Source organism: Rhinoderma darwinii, chromosome 6 (assembly GCF_050947455.1).
Source record: "Rhinoderma darwinii isolate aRhiDar2 chromosome 6, aRhiDar2.hap1, whole genome shotgun sequence".
Lineage (NCBI taxonomy): Eukaryota > Metazoa > Chordata > Amphibia > Anura > Rhinodermatidae > Rhinoderma > Rhinoderma darwinii.
The window spans coordinates 54539293-54551674 of record NC_134692.1 but is presented as its reverse complement, the minus strand read 5'-3'; the positions used below and the strand labels follow the sequence as shown (position 1 = coordinate 54551674).

The window sequence follows — 12382 nt, the reverse complement described above, 5'->3', positions numbered from 1 at the left end:
AGATAGATTTTTTTTGGGCTGTCACAAACCTGTAGTAAAATGCAGGCACTACTTTCAGCTGGCCACCAATAAATTGGCAACATATGAAAAATGGACCAGCTTCCTTACTGACAATGTGTAAGAATAGTATGTGTGGTGCGGTCTAAGTAGACTTGGCCACTGACCCCCAGCGATATCAAGAATAGGAGAGCTATATCCCTGGTCTTGGCAGAGAGGGTCACTTCCTAATTATAGGTTTCCCTGGTCAGATCCAAAGACCAGATCCCAGTGCCGCAAGGCAGCAGTACTAACCAGTGAGCCGCCACTTATGTCAGTGGATACATTGCAGATAACACTTTTGCTATTGTAGATTCGTGCCGCAGGAACAAGAAGTGTAAGCACGTCCCATGAGAATAGAGCTCGGTAGAATGCTGGACACAGGGCTGGTCAGGCAGGGGTTAAAAGTCCCCAATTTTTACGAACTGTTCAGAAACTTACAGCCATTGGGAACCCTGGAGGTTATGTGCCCTAACCTTAGTTTTCCTTACGTCAGTGGTCACATGTGGCAATTGGGGAGAAGGATGAATAAGGAATAAACATTCACTTATGTTTTTATGTAATCTGTTTTTTGATTGTATGGAGTAGATATTGTTATGACTTACTATGGTGATAAAACTCAAAATATGGAGGAGTGTTAAACTAAAGGTACTTTTACACCGGCCCACTTTGTCCGGTTCAACAAGCGCCGATCAACGAGACAGCTCGATCAGCGCTCCTTTCACAAGGATCTAGTATGGGACGAGCGCTCGTTACTCCGATCGCTGGTCCCCATACATTTCTATCATGTTGGCAGCGCATCTCACGGTTTACACAGGGAGATGTGCTGCTGACAACAATAATATATTTCACATTTAAAACGATACGATCAGCAGATTGCTCGTTCATCTGCTGATCGCTGCCCTGTTTACCCAGGGAATTATCGCGAACGAGAGTTATTTGAACGCTCGTTTGCCCGATAATTGGCCAGTCTAAAAGGGCCTTTAGTAAGATATGTAACTGAGTTAGGATAGGCGCACGCCGTATTCAGCGAGACTGTGCCAAATATTTCCAATAAAAATATGCCCCACACGTATGCCCATTTGTCAGTCTGCAATGGCTTTTGCAAGCTCCTGAAAAGAACAGTTTAAAAAAAATCTAACCGAGAAGCGGGAGTCTTTCACGTCCTTATTTTCTCCATGTTTCGGCTGGTGTGATGAATGGAAGGGGGGCTTATCTAAATGTCCTTTAACTATTTGCACATCGATGCAATCATCATTCATGCTATATAATATGTATGTTTTTACCATTGTCAGCACAAATTTTCTGTATATAGTACTGGTCATTTTAAATTCCAGGGCACTGCGCATATAACACAATTGCTGTAGCGCAAATGATGAAAACACAAGAAGACTTACATTTGCATAGTACTCCATTACTAGAAGGTATTCCAGGCGCCCATCTGAAGTCACTCTCTCATCAGCCACAATAAAATGGGCTATGTTATCATGTTCCAGCAAAGGAGTGCGGTATATACTCCTTTCATTGATGAAATTTTGACGATTGTTGAAAGAAAAGACTTTCACTGCCACGGGACGCTCGTCTAATGATCCTTTATACACTGAGCCATATCGGCCACGGCCAATGAGCTAGAAGGATAGTAAAGAGAAATAAATTGTTATGACTTTTAGAGGTAAATGTCGGGTAATTTCCACTCTCACCAATGATTCCAGTGCGACTGACTAATAGTAAAGTGATTTGATATTGACTCAAAAATGTCTAGCACTGTCATATCACCGCAGATTATACCTGGTGATACTAAATTCTTTCCTGGTGAACAGTGACTGATGAGTGGTCACTGTCCCTTTACAAGAGGAGAAGCATATGGCAACCCTTTTCAATAAATACGTTTTTTTATCTCATTAGACATGATTCTTCTTACATTTTGGCTTAAAATGAGTTAGTAGTACTGATAACCTCTCTACATCGGGTATGAGTTATTTAGCCTGCCTCAATATTCATCTATAACTATCATTATTATCTCTACAATGAACAAAAAGAGGTTCACAGGGACTTATTTAGCTAATGCTCATACGATTGTCATTATTGGATTGCTGTAAATGTTGCCCATGATTTACGGATGATTTCTACAAGACAATAGTGAGGACTTTTATTTCCCCATCAATGTCCCACTCTATTAATAAAATTAAGAGCGATTCCAGAAATATATTTTAGAAAAAATTGTTCCAAGGTAAAGCTTTACCAAAATTTGTTCCAAGGTAAAGCTTTACCTAAATTTGTCGCTATATACACTCCTCAACATTGAAATTGCAACACCAAAAAGGAAACGTTTTGGAATTGTGGAAATCACAGGATCAATACACATGGGCATAGGCAAATGATAAAAAAATGGAAACAAAATATTCCAAACACCTTGATTTATTCAGTATCGAGTATGAGCATTATGCGCAGAAATCCACGCATTTACACGCCTTGGCATGCGATCAATGAGATTATTAATGGCTGTCTAAGTAATGTTATGCCAAGCTGAATGCACTTGGGCATGCAAATCATCAAGATTGGCTGCTGGCAGCTCGCTTTGCATTTGCCGACCAATGACATCCCAGATGTGCTCGATGGGAGACAAGTCCGGAAACACTACAGGCCATGGTAGCACGTTTACACCACGCAGGCTGCTCACAGTAGCACGAACAACATGCAGCCTGGCGTTGTCCTGTTAAAAAAACTGCTTCTGGGACACTTTGGAGAAATGGCTGTACCACTGGTTCCACGACCAAATCAATATAACACCGAGCTCTTAGTGTACCTGAAATGAAGACTAGAGGGGTCAGGCTACTGTATATTCTGCCACCCCACACCATAATCCCGGGAGTAGGACCGGTGTGACGTTCCCTTTTTCATGGCGTTACCCACATGATCTTCGAACCAATCTCCGGCTATCATTGCATCCGAGACAAAAGCGGGACTCATCGCTGAAGAGGATAGACCCCCATTCCAGCCTCCACTGCACAATCACCCCACACCACTTGCTTAGATTTTTGAGGTTTCATGTGGCTAAAAAACGTTGCTTTCAATCTGGTTTTTTTGCGCCTCTCACATGCCACAGATTGGAATTAGGTGCTTGAACATTTGCAGATCTTAGCGACACTTGCTACTTCCTCGATTTACATAATTTTATGGCTTGCCCTTCCTGGTGTTGCAACTTCAATGTTGAGGAGAGTACTTAAGAAAAAAGTTGAGAACCTGATAAATGTATGATCGCTGGGTCTCCCACGAATCACTAGAACCACAGTTGTACGGTGAGGAGAAACAGACTCCGGACCTCCTAGTAATTAGTGGGGTAATTTATTACCCATCATGTGGATAGGTGGAAAATGTCCTAAGTGGGCTAACCCTTGTAAGTCACCAAATTCATGAGATGGAATGCAACTGCAAAAAATGATGGAACCAACGTTTGAGTTTTTCCACTTCCTGAAAAGAAACTTGTTCTCACTTTGAGTTAAAAAGGGTTGTGCAACAAAGTTTGACAACTTGCGATCAAGGACTAAATGTTGCTTTGTACCCCTAGCCTCAAATATAAATTCGGTATACGTATCATTTAATACTTGTTTTTGGAATCACACTTTCTTACAACTTAGAAAATTATAATACAAATGTATACACCGTTCAGCCATTATATTAAAACCACCTGGCTAATATAGTGTAGGTCCCCATCGAGGTATGAACTCCACAAGACCTCTGAAGGTTTCCTGTGGTATTTGACACAAAACGCTCGCAGCAGATTCTTTAACTGCAGTGAGTTGCGAGGCTGGGCCTCCATGGATCGCAATTGATTTTCCAACACATTCCAGAGACGCAAAATCGGATTGAAATATGGGAAATTTGGAGGCCAAATCAACACTCTTGTCATGTTCCTCAAACCAATCCTGAACAATTTTGGCAGGGCATATTATTAACACTACTATTAGGGAATACCGTTGTCATAAAAGGGGTGTCCTTGGTCAGCAACAATATTAAGGTAGGTGTTTAGTGTCAAAGTAACATCCACATGAATGCCAGGGCCCAAAGTTTCCCGGTATAATATTGTCCAGAGTATCACGCTGCCTTCGCCGGGTTGCTTTCTTCCCATAATGCATCCTGGTGCCATCTCTTTCCCAGGTTAGCAACGAAAATGCACCTGAGCATCCACAATGTAAAAGAAAACGTGATTAATCCATTACTCCATGTCCAAGGTCTGATTCTTATGTGGTCATTTGTAGGCACTTTCGGCAGTGAACAGGGGTCAGCATGGACACTGACTGGTCAACCGCAAACACATCGAACTGTGATGCTCTGTGTACTCTGTCACCTTTCTATCATAGCCAGCATTAACTTGTGCTACAGTAGCTCTTCTGTGAGATCGGACCAGATGGACTAGACTTCGCTATCTGTGAGCCTTGGGAGTCAATAACCCTGTCGTCTTTCACTGGTTTTGCTTTCCTTGACCACTTTTGATAGGTACCAACTACTGTTACAAGAACTGACTGATCTCTTGCTGCCTAATATATACCCTACCCTTTGACAGGTGCCATTGTAAAGAGATAATTAATGTTATTCACTTCACCTATCAGTAGTTTCAATACTATGGCTGAACGGTGTATATATTCCAAAGCTCTAAGTGTACACATTTATGTCTAATCAGTGTGGTAAGCATTGATATCTTTTGTTGTACGCATAAAACTGATTGCTTTAAGGTGGTTTTACACAAGCAGATCCCGCTCTTGTTAACCACTTTTAAAACGAGTGCCGATTGACAATACAGCTTGTCGATCATCACCCATTTGCTCCCTTTAAATGGAGCGATGATCGTTTAGTATGTGGACTTACGATAGTTAGTCCCCATGCATTTGCATCATGTAGGCAGCACATCTCTCTAATTAACACAGGGAGAAGTGCTGCCGACTTGCACAAATTTTTTTTGCCTGCATAAAAGATGCGATCAGCCAATGAACGAGCGTTTACCCGTTCATCGGTTGATTGTTGCCCTGTTTACACCGGGCAATGATCGGGAACGAGAAATCATATGAACGCTAGTTTGCCCGATCATTGGCTCGTGTAAAAGGGCCTTTAGACTCTGGGACAATTTCACTGTAGTCCCTAACATTTCATTCAACATCCTAATCAAATAGATTGCTAATGGAATGTTGAAAATTGGCTTGAAAATAATATATGTTTATAATATTGACCCATTCATTAAAGTGTCGTGACTGACCTTTACTACTAAAATGAAAACTAAGATATCTAGAGTATTTAATAGAAGAGCCAGGAAGGGTTTCCCAGTAAGAATATAGTTAGTCTTCCTTGAACCAATGGCTACGGGCTATGCGGACTATGAAGCTGTTGTCATTTATACTATGACCACGAATTTACTGAACCAATAAAAGTAGAAAGATTTCTTACCTCCAATAGCTTTAGGTTGTCTAAGTCCAGAGATGGTTCTGAGGTTGCAGCCTCCATCATATTTATACCGTGAAGACCTTGTTTACGGTCTTCTAAATAAATGAAATAAATTAAATTAGTGTCGTTAGACATGTATCTCTCCTATGCCAACTAATTGTAATGGATTGCAGTGGACTGATCCCCTTATCTATCTTAGTCACGCTGAGGCTGTGTTCACACATTACAGTTGTGTGCTGCGCAGCAAAAAAAAACAACTACATTTTGCAATGAACTTGTTGGCAGCACAGTTTTTACAGGTAAAATACATGTTTTAACGGTTTTACCTGTAAAAACCGCACAACCAATAACCTCATTACAAAACCACAGCAATTCACAGTTAAACTGCTTGCGGTTTTGTGTTTAGCATGTGGCATACAACACCACTTATGTCAGTAAGCCTTTTTTCATGACAAATACAAATATCTGTGAAAAATGTAATCTCACATTTCGCATTTATTCTGTTGTTGTTGGGTGCAGTCACCAATAGACACCCAGGTTACAGATCAAGGAAGAGATCACTCAGCGATTTGTCATTTTAACTTATGGTGATGAGCAACGATCTTCATTGTCTAACCATGATCAACAACAGAACACCACCATCAGCCATCTCCCCGCTTTGGCCACTTTTGACCTTCCTGACAGAGCCTCATTTTTCAAATCTGACATGTTTCTTTTTATGTGGTAATAACTTCGGAATGCTTTTACCTATCCAAGCGATTCTGAGATTCTTTTCTCGTGACACAATGGACTTTATGTTACTGCCAAAATGTTCTCTATATATTCAGCAATTAATTGTGAAAAACACCAAAATTTAGAGAAAAATTGCAAAAATTTATCATTTTTCTAAATTTAAATGTATCTGCTTGTAAGACAAGCAGTTATACCACACAAAATTGTTGCTAATTAACATCCCCCATACATCTACTTTAGATTGCCATTGTTTTTTGAACATCCTTTTATTTTTCTAGGATGTTACAAGGCTTAAAACTTTAGCAGCAATTTCTCACATTTTCAAGAAAAAATCAAAGGGTTATTTTTTCAGGGACCAGTTCAGTTGTGTGGTTTTTAGGGCCTTACATATTAGAAACCCCAATAAGTCACCCCATTTTAAAAACTTCACCCCTCAAAGTATTCAAAACAGCATTTAGAAAGTTTCTTAACCCTTTAGAAGTTTCACAGGAATCAAAGCAAAGTAGAGGTGAAATTTACAAATTTCATTTTTTTTGCAGAAATTCATATTTAATCCAATTTTTTTGTAACACAGAAAATGTTAGCAGAGAAATGCAACTCAATATTTATTTCCCAGATTCTGAAGTTTTTAGAAATATCCCACATGAGGTCCTAGTGGATTTTGGGGCCTCCTTTCTATTAGAATATATGTTAGTCACCATGTCAGGTTTGAAGGGCTCTTGCAGTGCCAAAACAGTGGAAATCCCACAAAAGTGATCCCATTTGGGAAACTACACACCTCAAGGAAATTATCTAGGGGTATAGCAAGCATTTTGACCCCACAGTTTTTTTTGCAGAAATTATTGGAAGTAGGCCGTGAAAATGAAAATCTACATTCTTTCAAAGAAAATGTAGGTTTAGCTAATTTTTCTCACTTCCACAAGGACTAAAGGAGAAAAAGAACTGCAACATTTGTAAAGCAATTTCTCCCGAGTAAAACAATACCCCACATGTGGTCATAAACGGCTGTATGGACATGTGGCAGGGCTTAGAAGGGAAAGAGCGCCATTTGGATTTTGGAGCTCAAATTTAGCAGGAATTGTTTGAAGAGGCCATGTCACATTTGTAATGCCCCTGAAGGACCAAAACAGAGAAAAAAGCCAAAAAAGTTACTTCATTTAGGAAACTACACCCCTTGGGGGTGTAGTGAGCATTTTGATCCAACAGGTTTTTTATAGATTGTATTAAAATTGGGCAGTGAAAATAAAAACAATCCTTTTTCTTCAATAAGACGTAGCTTTAGCTCTAAATTTTTCATTTTCTCTACAAATAAAGGAAAGAAAGAACCCCAACATTTGTAAAGCAATTTCTCCAGAGTACGGCAATATCTCATTTGTGGTCATAAACTGCTGTTTGGGCACACAGTAGGGCTCAGAAGGGAAGGAGCGCCATTTGGCTTTTGCAGTGCAGATTTTGCTGGATTGGTTTTTGGTCGCTATGTCGCATTTTCAAAGCCCTGTGGGACCAAAACAGTGGAAACCCCCTAGAAGTGACCCCATTTTGGAAACTACACCCCTCAAGGTATCCACCTAGGGGTGTAGTGAGCATGTTAACCCTGCAGGTGTTTTGAAGAAATTAGTGTGCACTCGATGTTGCAGAGTGAAAATTGGATTTTTCCATACATATGCCAATATGTGGTAATATGGGCCACCCGGAGGGCTTTGTACGGTGGAGAGATTGGATATGTCCTCCGATATATGTGAATGAACGCTAGACCAAGTGCTTGTATTAATATGCCAACTAAATAGTACTGACTGTTCTATTCAGAGGATGAAGTACAGTATGTAACATGCCAAAAAGTAATAGCATGTATGGACTGAGCTAGAGAAGGGTGGAAAACAAAAGCGGCTAACAGTTTGTTTGCTATTGGAAACCGCTCAATTTTCCATTTGTGCTTACTTGTTATAATGAACAATGTTTAAAAGCATAAAGTAATAAAACCTTTCAATACAATCTAGTAAGTCCAGAATCAGAATGCATGATGATTCTCAGCTACAAGCCGTCTCATTTACATCCGCAAAGGATGCTCAGAGAGTAATCAAAGTTCCCAGCTTCATTTCTGGGACTAGGAAATATCTGGGAATGAAATGTAAATGTACACTGAGGACATACAGTGATTATTGGTTATGGTTATATTACTGTAAATGAATTTACAGTAATGTGAGTTGTCTTCTTTAGAGGGTTTTCTGCTTTGCACTAGCCCTTTTCATATTGTATTTCCCCATGACAAGCTGATCGCATGAGATCCACCACACTAAACTGTAAAGTGAGGGGGAAACAACTTTGTGCTTGTTTTCCCTGCAGTGCCACTACAGGTAAAAACAAAGTATTGCAGGCGCCTATTGTTTTAAATGGACGCCTGAGGTCCTCCAGAGCTGAGAGGTATGTATGTTGTACCCTTCGGCTATGGTTAAAAGAAGGGGTCCCACGTGGGGTATTCTCTTGAATCAGCTTATCTTGCCCTATTAGGAAATATAGAAATGGGTTTTCTACCTATTTAAAGAGGCTCTGTCACCAGAATAAAAATGCTCTATCTCCTACATCAGTTTATCGGCGCTGGAATGTAGTTACTAGCAATGTGTTTTTATTTTAAAAACGATGTTTAACAAAGTTATGGCGTTTAGAACATTTATGCAAATGAGGTCCTTAATGCCCAACTGGGCGTTTTTTAATTTTCAACCAAGTGGGCGTATGACAGAGGTGTATGACGCTGGCCAATCCGCATCATACACCTCTCTGTCTTACACCCAAGCTAGATTCACTGAGCAGCGTGATCTCGCGAGACCACGCTGTGACGTCACTTCCGCCCACAGGTCCTTCATCCCTGCGTCTGAAGACAATATCTTTCGTCTCCCTCCAGGCCGATGAGAAGTCCCAGTCGTCGGATCGGTAATAGTAGCAGCAGCAGCAGCAGCCTGGAGGGAGACGAAAGATGTTGTCTTCAGACGCAGGGATGAAGGACCTGTGGGCGGAAATGACGTCACAGGGCGGGCTCGCGAGATCACGCTGCTCAGTGAATCTAGCTTGGGTGTAAGACAGAGAGGTGTATGATGCGGATTGGCCAGCGTCATACACCTCTTTGTCATACGCCCACTTGGTTGAAAATTAAAAAACGCCCAGTTGGGCATTAAGGACCTCATTTGCATAAATGTTCTAAACGCCATAACTTTGTTAAAAAACATCGTTTTTAAAATAAAAACACATTGCTAATAACTACATTCCAGCGCCGATAAACTGATGTAGGAGATAGAGCATTTTTATTCTGGTAACAGAGCCTCTTTAAGCTCAGTTACCTTGTGTTGTAAAACAGCCTGTATATATATATATAGGCAGCTAAATGTTTTTGGCAGAGGAACCAGCTTGTGTTGTCAGGAGACAATGTTTTGGGGACAAACTTGTTACGTACATTGCAAGTCCATTAGTAAACAACACTGTTTTAGACATAACAATATACAATATTTGATAGGCGCTAAACATGTAGCCTTGAGGATTCAAAAAAGAAGGGAACGTTCTGTGGGAAAAAAAGGGATGTAAACACCACAATCTGTAGCTGTAGCAAAGTCATATAATTTTCCTCTTTTCATCATTTCGTCTTTGGGATTACCTTTTTTTTTTATTTTTAGCCGATCTAAATTTAATTTTAGTTTTAATTTGTTGTGTAGTAATTGGGAACATGAATTTGAAAATCGGACCTAAACTCAATTTCAATCCAGAATATGGTATTTTAGATTAAAGAGAACCTGTCACCAGCATTTCACCTATTAAACCAGCAGTATGTGGTGGAAGTGGGTGAAAAATGATTTTTATGTAACCTACGTATAATTATCCACTAAGTAGGCTCTGCACATTTAGTATTCTGTTTTTTTTTAGTTTTCACGTGCCGTATGCTAATGAGTCTTTGTTCGAAAAGTCATATCTTCATTCCTCAAGCCTTTCCGAGTTAACCGCGCCTCCTTACTCTTGATTGACAGCTCCTCGCCTCCCCCCAGCTCACACAAAATCCTGCACTTGCGCATCGATGTCCTGTTCTGATGCGTGCGCACAACAGGACACCATAGCGGCACACGCGCAGTAACTATATTTGAGGCCTGGATGAAGTAGGGAAGGGTTTCGAACCATACATGAGACTGACGGATTATTACCATAAAATGCGCGAAATGTTTGCAGACCTTATTTACGGTTAAAGGACAAGTTTAGGAGAGGGGATAATGGCAATGAACTTTTGACAGCAGTGGCCAGCGAGAGGTGAGTTCAATAGGTGAAATGCTGGTGACAGGTTCCCTTTAAGGATGGAGTAGTGAAAAGGTGCTCAAATGTGGTGTGGTCAAATATATAAATAACATTTTACATTTTATTTTATGCTTTCCTTAAATGTAGAAAGGTAAAAAGGACAGCATAACTCAGTCCCATTCCATAGTAATATATATATATATATACACACATAGAGCTGCACAATCAGTCTACACATCATCCCAAAAATTATATAAGAAGGTAGAAATAGCCTAGAAAAGTTGGGAAAATTAATGCAATTGTTATTAAGGCCTTAATCAGATGGCCATAATGCGGTCGCATTTTAGCGCCTGTATTGCAGCCACAAGATTCTAATTCCCCCCAGAGGTCAAGTAAACTGAACTTAGATAACCATAGAACCCTATGGCAATCTGAGTTCGGATCACTTGAACCATGCTCGGTCAGTATCTTGGGGCCGTAATACTGAAATACAGGTTTACTAATATAGAGGAACATGAAAAAGCAAAGTGAACAACAAAATATATGTACATTTTTAATAGTAAGTGTTACATACCTCCAAATAATCTGTATATAAAGAAGAAGACGGCAATCAGTACTGCCAGGACTGATATACAGGTGAGAGCAATAATTACTGTCATCTCACGATGATCCCAACCTGTTTGAGCTTAAAATAGAGAAAAACACCTGTTAATTCTACACTGTAAACGCTGCAACTGAAACATTTTATCTTCAATAAAACTCTTAAAGTATGAATGGTGTTGAAATATAATAAATGTATGAGTTAATTGTGGATTTAGTTAGTATTTTTTTGGTTTAGCAAAAGATTAGATACATTGAGAAATAAAGATTTCCGGATATTTACAATGACACAGAATGTCATACAGTAATAGTACAAAAGATTGGGTAACGATTTTTTTTTTTTTATCTTCTGGATAGTTGAACACAAATGTACAGTGTATATACTATATAGAAATGTAAAAAGTATTGTTACACCTACAGGAGCTTTTAGGACCTCCCATTCTGCAGATAAAACAGCTTCCACTCTTCTGGGAAGGCTTTCTACAAGATTTTGGAGTGTGTATGTGGGAATTGTTGACCATTCATCCAGAAGAGCATTTGTGAGGTCAGACACTGATGTTGGATGAGAGTGCCTGGCTCGAAAATCTCCAATCTAGTTCATTCCAAAGATGTTCGATGGGGTTGAGGTCAGGGCTCTATGCGGGCCAGTCAAGTTCTTCCAGACTAAACTTGCCCACCATGCCTTTATGAACCTCGCTTTGTGCACTGGGGCAAAGTCATGCTGATACAGAAAAGTGACGAACCCCAAACTGTTCCCACAAAGTTTGGAACATACCTTTGTCCAAAATGTCTTGATATGCTGAAGCATTGAGATTTCTATTCACTGAAATTAAGGAGCCTAGGCCAACCCCTGAAAAACAACCCCATAGCATTATCTCTTCACCACCAAACGTTACACTTGGCACAATGCAGTCAGGCAGGTAACTTTTTCTCCTGGCATTCGCCAAACCCAGGCTCAACCATCAGACTGTCAGATAGAGAAGGGTGAGTCTTCACTGAACAGAACACGTTTCCACTGCTACAGAGTCCAAGGAAGATTGCATGATTTTATACACCTGTGGCAATGGGACTGAATGAAACACCTGGATTCAATGATTAAGACCAGTGTCTCCATACTTTTGTCAACATAGTGTATGTGTATAAATATATATATGTATATATATATATATATATATATATATATATATATATATATATATATATATATATATATATATATACAGTGGAAGAAATAAGTATTTGATCCCTTGCTGATTTTGTAAGTTTGCCCACTGTCAAAGTCATGAACAGTCTAGAATTTTTAGGCTAG

The 12382-nt window shown here is 39.8% G+C and overlaps 1 protein-coding gene across 1 annotated transcript in view; it reads right to left on the bottom strand.

The window, feature by feature from the left end:
• BMPR2 (bone morphogenetic protein receptor type 2) overlaps positions 1 to 12382 on the bottom strand; it is a 174420-nt gene that overhangs the window by 36454 nt on the left and 125584 nt on the right. Inside the window, exons 4-6 of the mRNA XM_075829747.1 lie at positions 11048 to 11158; positions 5476 to 5567; positions 1434 to 1664 (exon numbers count right to left, since the gene is read on the bottom strand). Coding sequence (XP_075685862.1) covers positions 1434 to 1664; positions 5476 to 5567; positions 11048 to 11158 — 434 coding nt within the window. The remainder of the gene's footprint in view (positions 1 to 1433; positions 1665 to 5475; positions 5568 to 11047; positions 11159 to 12382) is intronic.